The sequence below is a fragment of the Engraulis encrasicolus genome, chromosome 13 (genome assembly GCF_034702125.1).
Source record: "Engraulis encrasicolus isolate BLACKSEA-1 chromosome 13, IST_EnEncr_1.0, whole genome shotgun sequence".
Classification (NCBI taxonomy): domain Eukaryota; kingdom Metazoa; phylum Chordata; class Actinopteri; order Clupeiformes; family Engraulidae; genus Engraulis; species Engraulis encrasicolus.
Genome location: NC_085869.1, coordinates 50,205,697 through 50,224,848, shown reverse-complemented (window position 1 = coordinate 50,224,848; position 19,152 = coordinate 50,205,697). Strand labels below are relative to the sequence as shown.

The 19,152-nt window shown below is 45.2% G+C and overlaps 1 protein-coding gene across 2 annotated transcripts in view; it reads left to right on the top strand.

Moving 5' to 3' along the window:
* The window catches only part of col4a2 (collagen, type IV, alpha 2), a 105,836-nt gene that overhangs the window by 17,173 nt on the left and 69,511 nt on the right, over positions 1–19,152 (top strand). For both annotated transcript variants that reach the window (XM_063214209.1, XM_063214208.1), the window contains exon 4: positions 12,683–12,766. In XM_063214209.1, the coding sequence (XP_063070279.1) occupies positions 12,683–12,766 (84 nt within the window). The remainder of the gene's footprint in view (positions 1–12,682; positions 12,767–19,152) is intronic.

Genomic DNA, 19,152 nt, shown 5'->3' with positions numbered 1-19,152 from the left:
GGTGCGAATGGAGTAATGGTGCGAATGGAGTCCATATCTGGTCCATTTTCCTTTTCCAGCTGCACTCTTCATGTTCATGAGAACCTCAAGAACGGACCTTTTAGTGGTCAACACATGTGCACGCATGCACGCACACACACACACACACACACACACACACATTGATTCCTAAATGTGGCACTGAAACATGCACATATCCACAAGGCCCTTTGACCCTTTGCTCCAACTTTGCGACTTATCTCACATAGGGTTTTTTTTAGCGATGCCGTGCCCTAGTAGTCATGCAACCCTCAGCCAGGTTTCATTCATGGTCTGGGCTCATATTGTGTCTTTGCCAAAGGGTGATGCTGGTAGTGTTACTCCAACTGCAGTTTGTTATGTGCGATAAGGCTCAATTCCAGACTACAATCTCTAAGATTAGCATCTCTGAATGAATGGTTCAGGAGTTGGACACCTTGTGATGTATAACGTGGTGTGTGTGTGTGTGTGTGTGTGTGTGTGTGTGTGTGTGTGTGTGTGTGTGTGTGTGTGTGTGTGTGTGTGTGTGTGTGTGTGTGTGTGTGTGTGTGTGTGTGTGTGTTAGTGTGCATGTGTGTGTGTGAACATCTTTATACATGATAGGACTCAAGGGCAGCTTTGAACACATCACACAGCTCTAGGCCATCGTTCTTGTCTTTCATGAAACTACAATACCATAAACACAAAGGGAACACTAAAAAGCACAGGAACAAGAGCATTTCAATGCTGCACCCAAAAAAAGAATTGTCATCACTGTCATGATTGTTTAGCCATTTATCAAACAGAATCATACAAAAGCAGCTCTGGTTCAGAACAGGGACAGACGAACCACATCAGTGCCCAATCACTCTCCAACAAAAATCAGTGTCATCATTGTGTTAGTAGCCAAGCCCCAGGGGGCTGTATCTAATCAGTGGTAATTGTCTCTGGATACCCCAGCATGTGTATCTGGTGGATTATCCAGTGTTGTAATGCTGCCTCCTTTCTCTTGGGCCCCCAAGCCGAAGGGCGGTGATGACTTTGGGCCGTGGGGCCATGGGGCCCCGGCCCGCAGTGTAAATCCCACTCACGCATGCCTGGGATAGCTACGTAGCTGCTGCTTCCCTGGCCTGGCTGCCGCTGGGGCATGACCCACACCCCATCCTCACCCCCAGCCCTCAACCACACCCACAGGGGAAACCCTCCACTGGATCTCCCCCTCCCTTTACATGGACAGAGGCCCCCTGGTCTCAAGATTAATGACCTGTTAATGAGGACTTTCTCAGTTACTTTTAATCCTTTTTTCTACTCTTCCTCTCTCTCTCTCCTTTCTTTTTTTCTCTTTCGCACTCACTCACTCACTCCATCTATACTCTCTCTATCACTCTACTGTCTTTTTCTATATGTGTTTTTCCACCTCTTACTCCCTGTTCTCTGTGCCTCATGCTTGCTCACCCAGCACTTGCCATATACAAACACACAGACACACATACACATACAGTACACAGGACATGCTGACATTTGTATATAAATGTAACAGTTACCTAACATGGTGGTCATCACGCAGACACAGCAGCACATCCATTCATTCATACTGGTTTCGAGCAGGGAGGATGAGGCGTGAGCCTGTGTGTGTGCGTGTTTGTGTGTGTGTGTGTGTGTGTGTGTGTGTGTGTGTGTGTGTGTGTGTGTGTGTGTGTGTGTGCGTGCATGCATGCATGTGTGTGTTCTCGTTATAAAGTGTCAATGCACTATGTTGTGTGAGGGGATCCAGCACGGCTGGTTGGTTTCACACTGGCCTGGCAGATGGAAGATGTCCAACTCCCCCACATCCTTGGCCATGAAGAGTCAGCCTGTATGAGTTAATTCTTACGCTCCCTCGCCTCCCGAAATCCACCCACTTACTCTGCTGCCGCTCTCCCAGATAACCATGGCCATGAAAACCACAAGGTCTCAGCCACCCACCCATCCCCATCTCATCATGAACAGTGAGACTTAGGGATGGACACGTCTACATTATAAGTGATGTGGACATAACTCCACTTTATAATTGCTTGCAATGCAACAGGTGGCATTGAGCCCTTTTACAAAGGTCGCAAAAGAGTGAGCCTTTGAAAGAATCTTTCTGTTGGTCTTTCGTGGCTTTGAAGAAAAATATACATACTTTTGTTAATGTTTAACTGAACAATGTTTAACTCAGACTTTGCACTGCAGATGACTCTCATCCAGAAAGTCAGCCGCACAGTTCGACAATCAACCAAAATGGGTCAATAAATAGTGTAAGATTTAGAATTATTTAGAATTGTTTAGAAGGATGTAAAAAGGAAAACGCTTTTGAGTGACAAGACCACTCTAATATATGGCCTAGATTTTTTGTTTTTGTTTGTCCAAGTTTTGTGGTGCACTTTGACCTTTATGCCTCAAGCTGTGCATTGAACCGTGAACATCTTAGAGGCGCAAAAAAGCATGACTGGCTCCACAAACAGCGGTTAGCCACCAAGGGTCGTCTCCCCACCACCACCAAGGGTCGTGACGGCAACACCACCACCCCCTGGCCTGGGTTGTACGGGCCCAACACCTACACCCCTCACCAGGGTTGTCAACTCCACCACCACCCTCCTTAGCCTGGATCGTATGGCCCCACCACCCCCCTTGGCCAGGGTCATATGGTCCCCACCACCACCGTTGGAGAGGGTGGCCACCCCAACCACCACTACCACCCCAGGCCTGGTTCTAGTAACTTAGGGGCCTGGAACAGAGAGGCATGCAAGCGGCCATTGGTCAGGAGGTCAGGCACAAACACCTAAATCCTTAGACTTGTGATCACCACCCATGACACTAAAGGGTCTCCTCTGATCTGATGTGATGTGATCTGATGACCCCCCCCATCCCCATCACAGTTCAACCGAGGAGGCAGCTATGTGTGGATTTATTTTTTTTCCTCCTTCAAGGCAAGAAATATCCAATTACCCCTTTCATGTTCAGAGTCCAAAAGGTGACCCAGAAAAGCAAAGGTGTCGCGTTAACCAAGCTGCCATATTTCTTGTGAAAGTCGATGTTGGTGGTGGAGGTGGTGATTTCTGAAGCTGCTTCCCTCAGGGACATCAAACACTGGGTCCCGGTTGACAGGCTCCATTTTTTCTTTCTTCCTTTCTAGCTGATGTTGAGTGAAGGAGGGATACTGGGAAAACAGCAGGTAGTGTAGTCAGGAAGAGGTGGTGTTTGTGTTTGATATCATCGTTCCATGCTCTGTAAACCGAGCCGTGGCTCAGTTGGTTCTGCCTTTCTCATCACATAAGTGATGTCCAACAATCCCTGTCTGTTTCTTTTATTAGGATTTCACACAGTTGTAACATCGAAGAGGATAACATTGACACAGAAATGTGCACAAATAAATGGCCAGTTTAATGAAATGAGCAGGCAAGCAATCAAAGTCAACCCTCTTGAAATCACTCTCCCAGGCTTGGAATAGTGTTTCACAACCTTGTTCCTTGGCCCTGGACTGTGTAGGCAGAATAATGTTCTACCAGGAATTTTCTGCCATGACAAATGACAAGAGTTGATAATATTCTGACAGTAACCTCTCTCCTGGGAGTTGGCCAACTCCCCCCCAAAAAACACCAAGAACGTCAGCGTCAGCGAGCGATGGTAGCTCATGGTATCAGGCACAAACTCTGATAGTGGTTGCTTGTGCAGTCCACCGCCAAAATGGAGTCTGTCATCTGCCATTGATACGAGACCTTCCAGCCATTTCCTTATACATATACATACATTTCCTTTTCGGGTAAATGGTGGCAGAGTTATAATCTGTTAAAACAATTCAGGGCCCAATGCAAAAGAATGGCTGGAAGTTTTTAATGGGTGTTCAGAAACAGACTGAATCTCCCCGTTGGGGCACAAAGCTGACCACCACTCTGGGAGGGAGGGTGGTGTTCAATGCCGAAGTTAATATTAGGAGAATCAAGGGAAACATTTTTGCCAGACCGTGACAAGTTTATACATTAGGACCGTTAGCATGCATTCTTAGTCATAAAATACATGACGCAGTTTACTGTGCCTCTTGAGAGTTGTATTAACCTCTCAGTATGTTTATCCCCGGCACCCCCCCCCCAAAAAAAAACCTCCCCCATGTGACTTTCTTGTCCCATTTACTGGATTCCTAAAAGTTTTTCCCGTTTACACTGCATCGTGTTGTATACCCCCAGATGTTGAAATCCCCCGTTTACTGTTGCAAGTTGATTTCTGATCAAAAGACCCGGCCTTTTCTTCCCAGGCCATCTGCTTAATCCCACTCTGGAGCGAAATGTGGGAACTGACCTCAAACCCCAGCAGTTAAGGGCATAATTTGTCCATTGGACCCATTCCACCTTTTGGCCACAGGCTGCTACTTTGTGCTTCTCACTTCTGGCTTCTCCTTGGCTTGGCTTGGCTTGGCTTCTCCAAGACATCTGTTCCATTCCATATAATGTAGCTGTGTCTAGCTATCCTCAAATTATCCCCTCTGAATTACAGTAAATGTAGGCAAAGAGAGAGAGAGAGAGAGAGAGAGAGTGAGTGTGTGTGTGTGTGTGTGTGTGTGTGTGTGTGTGTGTGTGTGTGTGTGTGTGTGTGTGTGTGTGTGTGTGTGTGTGTGTGTGTGTGTGTGTGTGTGTGTGTTGTATGCTGGTGTGTGTGTGTGTACACATGTGTTTTGGAGGCTAGGATCCTCCACCAGGCCTTGGCCGATTCCAATTAGTGCTACAGGGACTTCAAGGCTCTCAGCAACTTCCAGGCTTCTCTGACAGCAGCCATAGTTCAGCCAGGCACCTGTCGGCAAGTCTCAGCGGCACAGACCAGAAAATTCGGGGCCCGTAGTTTGGCTCTGCGGTAAACAGCAAAAGCACTTAGAGGTCTGAGTCACGGGCCGTTGGGGAAGTGACTCAGTCAGGGAGCCGACCACAGCAGAACCAATGTCCATCCCTCCCACACTAAGCTTATTCAATGGTAATGGTACTACTTAGTCTGTAGTCTACACAATTATGTCATGTTATGTTATGTGTTCAGAGGTCCCTCGGGTCAGAAGCTCTTGGTGTGTGCCTTGTGATGGTTGTTATGGTTGTTAAGTAATATGTTGTGTCTTAAACGCTCTTTATGATTTTTATTTGTCTGTGGGGATGGGGATGAGGATGAAAATACACATGGGTGGACACAAGAAGTTTACTTATATTAAATAACAACCCATAAGGGTATTAATGACCTTTGCCAGCTAAGGGACATAGCACTCCCAATACCACTCTATTTGATGGCATCCCCAAATGTCAGTGTACATTACGTAAATGCCCAGAACGCTGGCTGTTTATGTTGTAAAGTAAGATGGGACGAGGTGTCTACTTTATTGTAGACCCGCTGGCCACCCAAGCAAGAGATCGGATTCAGTTGTAACTGAACGGAAGACTAGGAATATGATACGGCAGTCATCAGGCTTTCACACACCACCTCAGAAACCTGGATTTACGTACATTACGATGTACATTATGTCCGTGCTGGAAGTCAGTGAGGCAGCTGCAGTGTCTTCACCAGCCAGTCTTGTCTGATGGCCCTAGGGAGGAGAAAAGAAAACATACTTATTTCTAAAGGAGATTAATTAGTGTCTACTCTATATACTATATTTTCCAATAGAAGTATAGACCTTCCTGTAGTTATATGCAGGGAGGGCGACATGGGGGGACAAAGGGGACAGTTGTCCCGGGCACAGGGAGAGTTCTGACCCAAAACTGGGTCCTCATTACATTGTACTGTATCTATTGGGCTGGGGGGCATTTTAGATGAGTTTGTCCTGGACCCTGCCGAAGCTGTCAGCGGCCCTGGTTACATGTAAAATGGGGAACTACCACACCAACCTGATATGTAGGCAATCCTTTCCATGCCAGAGTTATCTACATCTACATCAAATGGCAATTGGCTCCCAGAGCGAACAATGATTATCACCACCTGTTATGATAAATAAATCGTCACGTGCCATTGCATTAATTGCTATGTTAAGATCTACCTTGTAATTGACTGCATTTAGGCTCCTGTGAAGTGACAAACACTGTGTTGATGAACAGCTGATGAGAGACAGCACTATCGCTTCAAGGCTTGTTTGATCCCTTTTCTTTATGGGTTCCCCAATGTTTAGTCTGCCTCAAGGCCCACCGACAAGAAAGAGCACACGCAGCAGTCTCTCTCGCTGTGTGTGTGTGTGTGTGTGTGTGTGTGTGTGTGTGTGTGTGTGTGTGTGTGTGTGTGTGTGTGTGTGTGTGTGTGTGTGTGTGTGTGTGTGTGTGTGTGTGTGTCTTGCATGTGTGTGGGTGTGGGTGCGACTGTATTGTGTGTACTATATGTGTGCGTACATGTGTGTGTTTTGTGTGTTTAGCTGCCGTCTGCAGTAATGCGTGAAGATAAGTCAGGACTAATGCCTGGGCCTGTGGCAGTGCTATCAGCACCAGCAGCAGCAGCAGCAGAGCAGTATAGTGGCAAGCCTCAGGACCCAGATTTACTGCACACATGCAGACAGACAGACAGAGGGGTGAGGGGTGGTAGACTGGGGTGCCTGAGCTACAGGCATAGGGTATTGCATATTACAGTAGGAGACACTATTGTTTTCTGTCATATGCGTACACTAAGGGTGGGGGACCGTTTTCATTTGAGGGCCGCTTCCATATTTGATAAAGTCCTCCAAAGCGTCGTACTATGAACACAAACCAGGATTTCTCCATGCACTTTAGGTCTATATCAAAGGAAGCCACGTTTACAGCAGACCCTACTTTTCACTAGGTCCTTTGAAAATGTAACTTAATTCTATTGCAAATGTAATTTCTAAGACTGGGGTGCTGAGTTATAGGGTGCTGCAGATTACAATAGGAGACACTTTGTGTTTCCTGTCCCATGCGTACACCATGCGGCGTCTATGAGACTTTCAAGGTTTTTCTAGCTGTACATTGCAAGGAGCCATCAGGGTGCAGTCGAGAATGCATGGTACAAAATCAGTAGCTCTTGGAGTGAGGAGTCAGCACACTTAAAATCCTGTTTCCTTTTTTTTCGACCGTTGTCTTCATCAGATTCTCTCAAGATGAAGACAATGGTCGAAAGGTAATCCTGCCATGGAATAGAAAAAAAAAACAAAGAAGAAATGATTTTAATTGTGCGAACTCCAGAATCATCACCTCCAACAATATCAGTGGCTCCTGCCGTAAAAGGGGGACAGGGGAGAGGCTGGGGACATACAGTAGGACCTATGTAAGTTCCAGTGCTTTGGGGATTGGGGTGTTCAGTGAGACATGGCTGACTTATCTTGTTGCCTGAACATCATTGTCTTCAGGGCAGACATCACTCTGGCCAAGACCACCACTCTAGCAGACTTGAGATCGCGAAAATCCCACCAAAGGGGTAAAACACATGGCAAACATCCCAAGCTATACGGAAGGCTTTGTAGTGCAATTACATTATGAATGCCTTTGAAATCAGGGCTGTTTCAAACCAAGCGGAAAAAAGGCCTTCCCGTGAATGATGACTGACAAGTAATTAATGGGTGACGTCAACTATGGGAATATTTTGGCAACTGTGGAGCATACACACACACAGGCATATATTTGGCGTTCATAAAGATGCAGAGATAGACACTTAATTATTATATTGAAAATGGCTGTCACTCAGTAATTTTCATTACCGTGGGAATTATGTGTTATTTTTACATGTGAACTGGGAAATATTGACGCTCATAGTAGTAGTACATTTCAAGCTCTATTTCTGACAGTGTGTGGTATTGCAGCAATGTACTACACGTAAATACTTGCCACTGAGGCTGGCACACTCCAATAAATGGGAAAGGCTGTAACACACAAATTAGCTGTTAATGGCAATGATTACAGTAAGTCGTAATGTATTACTAAAGGCCATAGTCATAGAGGTGTAGTACTATGGAAGTAACGTTTTTTCAGTGACTAGTACAGCATTCCCCTGGTGGAATGGCGTGCATTAAGGGACTACATATGGAACCCAAAAGGGTTTTAGTGTGATAGTTTATAGAGAGTGGTTTAGAGTTTAGCCTAAGAGGTTTTTGTAACATAAATAGCCCTGATATGTGCAGTGCACATACATGTACAAAACTTCCTACGCAACTTTGTCATGGTTTAAATGGTTTAAAACAACTCCTACACTGCCAAGAGCCTTAGCAGAAACATGACCGCTGTCATTTTAATGACGTTAATGGGTGTATACATGTGTCTGTGTAGGCCATGGTGTGTCCACGTGTCTGGTGGATTGCTTTCCATAGTCTTTCCCAGCAGCATGTTTGGCTAAGTAGGGTATATGTGTGTGGGCATGGGCAATGGTGTGTCCATATGTCTGCAAGATTGCAGCCATCTTGCGGCACTTGTTTGGCTGAATAAGCCTGCATTTGCCATGGATTCTATTAACTGCTCTGTCTGTAAGTATAGGCAATGGAATATCCATGTGTCTGCACGTTATTCTGGATTGCACTCAACCGTCTTCCTAGCAGCAGTATGTTTGGCTAAATACGTGTGTTTGTTTAGGCGATGGAGTGTCCATGTGCCTGCACTCCACTGTGGACTGGATTGCACTCCAGAATCTTCCCAGCAACACTTGTTTGGCTAATGGCTATATAAGGCTCCATTTTGCCATTGATGCTAACTCCCCTTCCCCCCGCTGCAATTAGTACTGATGTCAGACCTCATAGTCAGACTGTTGCTCACGCTCTTCAAAAGGTCTTTGTGTTGATTGTTGTGGTGGACTGGGTCTGTCTGGGCCCGGACCTCTGGTTTAGATCCTGGGCCATTGAAACAGCAGGCAAGGCATGACGTTGGTGGTATTTGTTTTCAGTTGGGGGTTGTGTTTTTTTTTTTACTGTTTGGCCAGGTTTGGATTTTGTGTGGTCATCTTACTCCTACGCATCGAAAAATGCTTAAAGTAACAAAGCTCGCCCCTATGTTGTCTGTCCTTCCTGTGTTTGTGCAGGACATGCCATGGCCCAGTCATGCGATTAACAGGTTTCACAGACAAAGTGAGTGAAACATCCCTTAGACTCGCCCCCATTCACTGCTTGTGGTCGCTGAGGGTATTTTACAATGTGTCTTACCGTAGCAAAGGAGAGAGGTATATCAGTCTTACAGGAATGCTGATGTCTAAGGTGGTATTTCTGCACTAGATTATCCAGGATTTTCCCAAGCACTTTATAGTTAAAGTCAAGCCACCTTTACAAACACACACTTCACACCTAGACTAGGTGTTCTGAAATACAGATTGTGTACTGTCCTTGAGTGGCCTTACAATTTTTCTGAAGGGGTTTCAAATCACATTTTATGTGAACAATGCACAAATGCAAAATACAGTAGCTTTTCCAAGCATGGTAGTCACATGTCTGTGATATCCGCTGTCCCTGCACTCACCTTGGCTAACAAATGTTCTGCGGGAAACATTGGCATCGGAGTGCAGACTGGGCCCCGAACTTGTGTTTGTTCAGTGTGAGTTGTGTACTGTATGTAAAGCTCTCTCATGTTCCTCCATGCAATGAATCAGTGTGTCCTCTGATGTTCTGGACTCCTCTCGCATCCTGAAAGGAGTCAAAAGGTAATATTACAAAGTAATGAAACAAATTCAGGCATGGTAGTTTTCACTGAAAAACAGCTTTTAGCAATTACTAAAGCAAAGATAATTGGCAGTAACATGCATCTTGTTTAAGTTTTAATGGCTGTTTGAGCACCGGTATTAAGCCACATCTCATTATCACATCCCCTGCTCTGATGACTTTGTGTCACTAGTTTGCTTTATATCATCATTTGTAATACAAAGAGCATGGATAGCACCTTTAAGACGTGTGTGCGTGCGCACGCACGCACACACACACACACACACACACACACACACACACACACACACACACACACACACACACACACACACACACACACACACACACACAGCATGAAGGAATAGAGCTTGCAAGTGTGGACGTGGGAGTTACTCTGTAATCTACTCCCCACCTGAAAGAGCCATCATTATCTTTCGATTAATCAGACTTGGCATTTATGTTACACATTGTTGGATGTCTTCTTATTTCAGCACTGGCATTTTGCCTTAGGCCTCTCTTTTTAAGGCCAAACAATAACAGTGTTCCACCTGGAATAGCTATTCATTATTTTTGTTCCTAATTGCTCGAACGTGTAGTTAAAATAATAGCAATTTGGCCTTTTGCCTGTGTGGTCGTCTTTCCTCCGTTTGTCATCACTCCCTGTTTCCATTGGGCCCCAAACAATGGGGCTCATTTTAAACCCGCTAATGATGTTGTGCCGTGTGAACAGCATGCCTGTGTTTGTGCCATGTTCCTCGCTAACAAGTGTGGCATCTTTTATGCACATGATTGTGTCTTACCCGGACGAACCTGGTGACGTTCACGTTGTCGTATTTTGCGATTCGCATCACAAAACAAGTTCCCGGTTCTCAAACGCTCAGATTTACGGAATTATAATGTCAGCTGGTTCAAGATTTGGCCTATTAAAAAGAATACAAAGGGGATTTAAGTGTGCAGACATTTTTCTTTCAATTTTGCACAGTTTTTGTTTATGTTTGGCACCTTTTAATCGAGAGTGCGGTGTGATCCGGCTAAACTCAAGATTTGGAGCCGAAATGGGCACCAGCACGGTTCTCTGTCGGCCTGAACGCGCCTTTAGTGCCATGTTCCTCAGTAAGATGTGTAGCATGTAAATAGAGAACTGTGTTTACGTGTCCCTCAGCAATATCGTATGAGGCGTGATACGATGTTGTGTCGTGTAAATAGTTGGTACTAGCAACGTGGAAGTCAAAGGCAGTTGAGTCCTAAAGATTAGGGAGTTGGTCTTGAAATCAGTTCAGATCTTCTACCATCCATTACTGAAGCGCCCTTGAGCAAGGTACCTAACCTGACATTGCTCCAAGGGCTGCAACCAATGCCCTGTACCTTAATATGATGCTGCATGCATCCTTATATGTCAATTACAGTGGGTGAAATTCGTTTGCATGTCTGTGCCATGGTCTATGCCATAAGATGTGTGGCATGGCATGTGAAGGAATGAGAGCACATTTCTCTGAGGAGGAAAAGACGACAAGACGTCGTTCTGTCTGGAAGATATGGGGATTGAGAAAGGATTGTGTCGCCCGCACAGAAAGACCCCTTTGTGGCGACAGCCATTTGGGGGTTCAATGTGCTCTTTGTGTCAAAGATTTCAGTGTGTGTGTGTGTGTGTGTGTGTGTGTGTGTGTGTGTGTGTGTGTGTGTGTGTGTGTGTGTGTGTGTGTGTGTGTGTGTGTGTGTGTGTGTGTGTGTGTGTGTGTCTTTAGAGTGGTTGTGAGGATGATGGTGGTAGTGAGGATGGAGGGAGACAGACAAAAAGGGGGGAATGAAAATTCCTCTGATTCTTCGTCCCTCGTTCCCTCATCACATGTCTCACAGTTGAAGTCCTTCTACTAGCTTGTTCCATCAGCATGTTCTTCAGGCAGTCCAGAGGCAGCAGGGGGGGTTTAGAACTGTTTCCAGCACGTTGCTGGCCCCTAGGCCTGAATAAGCAGAAGTCTCTGGAATCAGTGCGTAGGTGTGAGACTTGATCTCGGGGGCCAGTTGCACGTCACTGACTAAGGTCCTCCAGACCAATGTGACCACCACAATGCAGAGTTAACCATTCACCATTCACAGAGGCCCTTTTGGACCAACCATTAGCTTCATTAAAATGGTCAACGGATCATATTCATTTATTCATGGGTTGACCTTACTTGCTGGAAAAGCCATTACAACTGAACGCACTCCCACGCAGACGGAAAGCACCACACACGTGCACACACACACACACACACACACACACACACACACACACACACACACACACACACACACACACACACACACACACACACACACACACACACACACACACACACACACACACACACACACAAACGCACACACAGACACACACACACACATCTGGGTGAGGCTGTTCAGACGCCTTATATGGAAATGTAGGCCATTAGAACTGCATGCCATGTTCTCACACCATGCAGTGCACTTCTGTGTACTTTATGAACATGCTCAGTCATTTCCATGATTCAAATCATGGGTGCCGTCCTGATTGTTTCGGTTTTGTTTCCTTGACAGAATCCAGGACAATAAACATTGCAAAGAAAAGCCAGTCTGTTGATATGTGCATTTGCTTCATTCATTATTTTTCCGAATTTCTTGAATTAGTCATTTGTCAGAGTGTATGTACATACATTATATGCACTCTCACCATTCTTCGTTCATTCCACAAAACAAAATCTCATTCTAATGTATTCATTACCATCTAATTGATACTGTATCGAAATCTGTATAAAAAGATTCTCAGTATCCCTCATACAGCATGTTCGTTTGTAAGTTTAACAACTTGTTGCTGTTAGAGACGAAAGATGCTTAGTAATTTAAAGCATTTTTTCACGTCTTTAGGAAGTTAATGATGACACAGGTGTTAATTTTCAGCCATAGCCATGGACTCGCGCTGCACTATGAGTTGAAACGTTAGTGAGGGATGGGGATGTTTACAGTTTTGGAGAAATGTCCTGTACAGGCCTCCTTTTAGCTCACCAGTCAAGCGAAGTTAATACTGTTGTTCTAATTTTGGTCTTCCTTTTTATCCCTCAGCAAAGCAAGAAGAAGTACGACGGGCCTTGTGGGGGCAGAGACTGCAGTGGAGGATGCCAGTGTTACCCTGAAAAAGGCGGCAGAGTGAGTGTCTTCTTTCTTTTTATTCACTTAAATTCCTCCGTTTTGTCCTCGTTCTCTGTTTGTTTTCTACCATTCAGAGGTTTAGTGAACATCACAGCAGTGCAACAATGCAGCAGATAGAACAATTCAGTTTTTTTTTCAAGTCCCAATCCCCCACACCTGTTCCACTCACGTTTCCATGTTTTGGTCTGTCGCATGTGCCATCTGTTAAGGAGATCCATGTTTGAAGCACCATTAGTAAAGATTTGAGGAGGAGAGGAGAGATAGTTTTGAATGCCAGAGCCCCTGTTATGAAAATAAGCCCAGAGGAGTAGACTAAACATCAGGGCCTCTTTAATGAGATAGAGGTTGCCGAGACAACCGCCTCCAGTGAGCCAATCAGTAAGCATGGAATACCCCCACATAAGTTAGCAGTTCCATCATTCCGATAGAACACTCAGAACACGGCCCTTTACAATGGACACCATCTGGTTCTATTGAGTAAGGATTTCAGACATGAGTTAGAGGACATGCAATATTTTAAAGTAGTGAATACGCAATTATAGAAAAATACCCATTGTACTTTCTCCATATCTGTGATAAGTGGGCTTGAGTTTGCTGTTTTAGGTAATGGCCATGTAAATCAATTTCAATCTGATTGTGGCCAAGCGATTACACACTGTCTATCAATCTCGTACTGAAAGTACACTCATATTGAATCCAGGTGCCAGAATAGTCCTGCTGACAGCCCAACAAAGTATTTCTTCACAGCAAACCATATTAAGACCACCGTGGCCACCATAGCGAATGCAGCCCCCGTATCCAACATACTTGTAGTGTCCACCACCATTGCAACAGAGGAAATCCCTTAAGAGGGAGTGGGAGTCGGGAGAGGAAGCACATTCCTTAGGATGCGAACGGGGCCTCATTGGCCCGGGTCAACTTGTCAGCTGTCTTTTTGTCTTCTACTGTACCGGAAAACGGGAAAAGGAGGCCTTGATTGTCTTAAAAACGCGATACCCCTGAGTGCCAGGGTCTGCAGGAGTGCGGAGGGGGCAGTGGACTGGCACATTTCCCCCTCATCATTTGTTTTAAATCAACAACAGAAAAAAATAACGTGTGGGCCGGAGGTGGAAAAACAGCCCCTTCAGTCGTCAAGGCACCACTCCTAGTTCACCTCTGTGCTGTGCGTGGATGTTCTTGGCACAAAGTGCCAAATGTTTGTTGATCTTAGATATATTTTTGGTTCTGACTGCTGATAGCTCACCAGTGGGACAAGTCAAGGTTGGACATTTTTTTCCGAACACAAAGCTTAACATTTAAGAACATCCTTTTCCTCAGTTTGTTGTATAGTTTTCTACCTTATGTTCATATACGTACAGTGCCTATATACGTACCTCACTGAATGCCAGCCACATCCTACCACTACACCCTACAGCCTGATGGCTTTCCTTTCCCAGCCTCATTGGGATTTGATGTGCCCCACATGTTCTGCAAGCTTCTTCTAACTAACGACATTAATATATAAAGTGATGTGCTTCATATGATATATAATTAAGGTTAAATAACTATATAATAACACAAATCGTGATATCTCTAAAATTGAGAGGTTTAGTTGACAAAGCAAAAAAAATCACATCAACATTTTTCGCATTCTCACTGTCATTGTGAGATGATTTCATTTGTGTTCATTCATCATCAGCAGCAGCTCTATGCCTCCCCTCAACAGTCCCAGAAAACTCTTACTCAATCAAGTATGTGGTGCAGAAGTACACATGTGTACAGTGTGTGTGTGCGTGCGTGCGTGCATGTGTGTGTGTGTGTGTGCTCATCACATCATGGCCTCGTGTTATCAGCCCAGTCCTCCGGGAGCTAAATTAGAGGCAGCTGGTTTGTGTCTATATCACATCTTCTGCTTTAGCCGTTTGCTTCACCGCCAGTGCTGGTGGTGCTGTTGGAAATACTGTAGAGATTCAACAGTTTACTCCAAAAGCCAGTGTCAGTCAGCCATATTGTTTGTAATATATGGAGTAATTTCACCCGTATCACTTTACCCTCCAGTGTCCACTTAACGTGGGTGTGGATAACCCCTTAGAGGCCTTGGAAAATTCATCATTATGACATTTGTGTGAAAATGTCTTTCACTACGTGAGCTACACTCTGTTAATGGGGTTTTCAGAAATGATCTTAAAAAATTACTGTATATCCTTGAGATGTCACTTCTATGGTGGGCGAGACCATGATGGTATTTCCATTATTTTAAATACCCTAACAGCAGTATTGCAGCCCCATTCATACTTCAAGCACTTTTGTGAACCTCAACAACTCCCAAGTCACAGATTGAACCAATTCCCCACACTCCATCTCTTCACACATAGTGGATGAGTCAAGTCACGTCACGTTTAAGAAACAGCTGTGAAATCGACTTGAAAAGGCCTAGAACTCAGTTCCATAGCAAAACAAAAACTCTCTCCTCACTAAGACTTGATGCGCCACCACTCCCTGTGCAGTCCCTGAGTAGGCCCCCTACAGCATTGCCGCAGAACTGCACCGTGTCTCAGCTACTGGTGGCTATCATGAGGTTTTCGGTGCACAAACACACGCAAGTAGGGGGCCGTTGGGAATCCCATGGCACATTCCAGCCATATTGTAGACCCTTCTTTGTGCGTGTTCGCTTCCTTGCATGGAAATATCTAAATGCGGATCAATGGCGGCCTTTGTGCCTAGGTCCTACCGCCACCCTTGTTTCTTAGAACAGGGAGGGGTTTGAAATGTCACACATAGATGTTCCTCTTAAAGATGAGCTCATTCCCCCTTGGCCCTGGAGAAAAAAGAGAGCAAATTGGAGATTTCAGCAAAAACAAGCCTAAAAGAGAAAAGGAAGAGAGGACAGTAACAGGAAAATGGTCTGGGGAAAAAGAGAGATGGCTTGGGTTTGTGCCACTAAGTGGAGGGAAAAACGGGGTGTTTGTTGTTGGCCAGGAAGCAACACAGGAAGTTTGTCACAATGAAGAGCGTGATGTTTTATTTTTTCTTTCTCTCCTATTTGTCTTGCCAACCAACCCGATAGAAGATGGCTTTGGTGCTTCTGACGCATAATGGCTGGGAAAAGTCTATAACTACAGCATCCTTGTGCCATCAAAACAAATCCATGTACCAGTTTGTTCAGAGTCCTAGATATTCCGTGACACTTTGGGAAGGAATGCTACCACAGCACACCCTGGAGACTGATCTCTGGCTTTCAGGCTTTAGTGGACAGTGCTCAAAGTCCTTTCCTCTCATTGTACACAGTGACCCGTTTCTTATGTAGTCTAAATAGATTTAACATCTAATCCGTGCAAGAAACTTGGACCGTGGACCGCCACAGATAAGCGGAAAGTCATGAACTCGTCCAGCCTGGAACAGATGACCCAAATTCTGTATCGGAGCTGAAACTCAATTAAGTAATTTTAATCCGTGAGCCGCGTTTGAGTATGCCTGTCTTACTGGAAGTGGCAGAGAAAGGACACGAAGAAGGCCCAAAAGTACAACTCTTTTCAGACAGTCAAAACGCTCTTGAAATATATAGTTTTAACCACAGAACCTGACATTTAGAGTAACTCTAAAGCAAAAAATGAAGAGTTGCGATCATCAGACTGATAATGGAATTTGAAGGGTCAGCACTCTTACTGATGTAATTACAACACTAGTACATGGTCTCACATAGTTTATACACCATTTATTACACTGTACATATTGAGGAAGATAGCACTGTAAGAGGCCTTTTACGTTTACTCTATGTACCTCTGGAACAGAACAGGCCGGCAATACAATTTTGAGAAAAAGTGCTGTATAATGCAAGAAGGCATGGAGATACATGGAAATGTCATGAATATACTTGAAACTCTTGGACCGGTCAGTTTCCTGTGGTTGTCCGCAATTCTCCAGTGAGGAAGTGTTCAGAGTTCGGACTAACCTTCCCAGCTAACCTTTGGGAAATGTGAGATGTTTGTGAACCATTGCTCATAACAAACAACTGGCTTCAGCCTGGAAATGAAAAGCGGTATGTATTCACTGCAACTTCACTGATGTACCGGTACTGTAAATACAAGCAGACTGAATGCCTCAAAGCATCTTGTGTGCTTGTGTGTTTGCGTTTGTAGGGAACATGATGCCCAGGCTATGCTCAGAAGGACTACCCGTACTCATAATAAGAAGCACAAGGCTTGATATTGCATATTTCATATTGCCCCTAATGGCATTTTTGTCCGTCTCTGGCGGTGCTAAACAGAGCCCTTCTTTTTCCTCCACCTCCCTCCTCTCCCTCTCCGTCTCCCACTCAAAGACGTAAAAAAAGAGGACATCTTGAAACCCTCCTCTCATCCGATCCATTCATAGACTCTTCTCCCTTCTTTGCCCAGCTGTTTTGTCAAGCTGTCCGTCCATCCGTCCAGCCATGATATTTAAAGATGTTGCATTTGTAAGCGGACAAGAGGCGTATTGTGTGTGGGAGGGAGTTGATTGCCTTGGACTTTGGCGGGCTTCTGAGCTCCTGCACACAGCCATCCACTTAATAGAGTGAGGCTGCCTCAGTCCATGGAGATAAGACTGTAAGTAAGTGAGGGATAGTGAAGCCGGTGTTTTCCAGTAAGCCTCAGAATGACAAGAACGAGCTGTATGGTGCATACAGACACACATAGACAGACAGGCTAGGGAGGAGTAAGGAGCATCAAGGGCCAAAGGTCACTGGCCCGCCTCAACTTCAGAGGCTGGGGATCAGCATTTAAGTGTCTTCAGAAATGCCTCAAGTGTTGGGGAGAGGAGTGACGGACTTGCGATTACAGAAGCCGTATGGGTGCACCAGAGGAAGGAAGACCAGTTGAAGAGAACGAATTGGCGGATCATCATGCATCCCTCTTATGTCCTTGAAGTTATTTTAGCCATCTCTGAGTGCACAAAGTGCACCACTAAAAGACAAACAATATGCACACTGTCTGACATTCATTTTGAAAGCTTATTAGAGCTCCACCTACTGTAAATGCTGAAAGTTATCTGTTCTCCATTCCGATAACCAAAGATTCTAGAGTGCTCTGTTATAGAATCTTTGGCCATTAGCAGATTCAAGGGCAGTGGATGAATACAAAATGTCTACTCTGAGATTTTGTGAATCAAAACTTGCTGATAGATCCTCACCTTATCTCAAGAGCATTCTGTAACTGTTTCATGTAGTAGTATAATATTTATCTATTACTGAAATGTTACTATGAGACTTGTCTGTCTCAAAGGGTTTACAAGTGAAAATAAACCTCACATAGGCCAATTACGTCAACTATACTGAAATGATGTCTCAAAATGATATTCTTCTCAGAGCTGAGTTTTGACAGGTGTAAGCCATTCTGCGTTCCTATTATATAACCCTTGTGATGTAAAGGGTCAATTTTCTGAGGTCACAGGAAGAGGAAATGGAAAGTGACACGCAATGCTGCAGGCAGGGGTCACGAATTAGCCAATCGTCTGGGGCGCGTCCTGGTGGACCGCGGTGGGCCTCCAATGGGCTGTTTGCTTTCGACCCCTTGGCTACATCTCTGGCTCACCCAGCCCAGCCCAACACAGCCCAGACCATGGTAAACTTTGCAGCTTGTAATTCAACACAGTTGAGAATTTGACCCTCTCAGTGTTGATTTAACACTGCAGAATTGTTAATTCAAGTCAGATTTACACTGACACCATTCTAGAGAGTGTATTTGGTTCCTCTTTGTATGTGTTTAATTAACTCTGTGAAACATACTTTGCAGCCCAGCCCAGAGCAGCCCATCCCAGGTCTCTGGGGGGCGGGGAGGGCACTGGGCTCTGAAGTGTGGCGGAAAAGGGCGGGGGGATAGATGGCTTCTCTCTGGTGGTGCTCTCTGGTTGCCCCCTTCTCACTTTCCCACCCTCGCGCACGTGTGATGATCATGTAAACAGATAGGTCCCTCCATCCCTCGAGGGCCTGTGCCTGTTCCTCGTTACACAACACAACACAGAACTCTCACCACTGGGGCTGGTGTGCGAAAGCTGTGCACTCACAGGACTGGAGTGGGTGGGGTGCTGAGGCATGGCCTGGAGTGACGTAGTGGTGCAGGTCTCTGAACCATGCATATCAGTGGTTCTGTTTTGTTTCTGGTTAGGGGCATTTTACTGCCAAATTAAATGCACTCGCAGGTAGCGAGGCCCTATGAGAACACATGGGGAATTTGGCTGGATGTTCCATGTGTTCTAGATCAGAATCCACTCGGGTTCACAAAACATGTAGTTCTGTTGTGTTGGGCCCAGATGGTCAGTGTCAGACAGCGTTTTCGTGATGGTGTCCTGAAACAAGAGTAGTCTGTTAGTGACAACCATCATCAATCTGGCCAAAGAGGCTTGATTGACACGTCCGGCTGTACTGT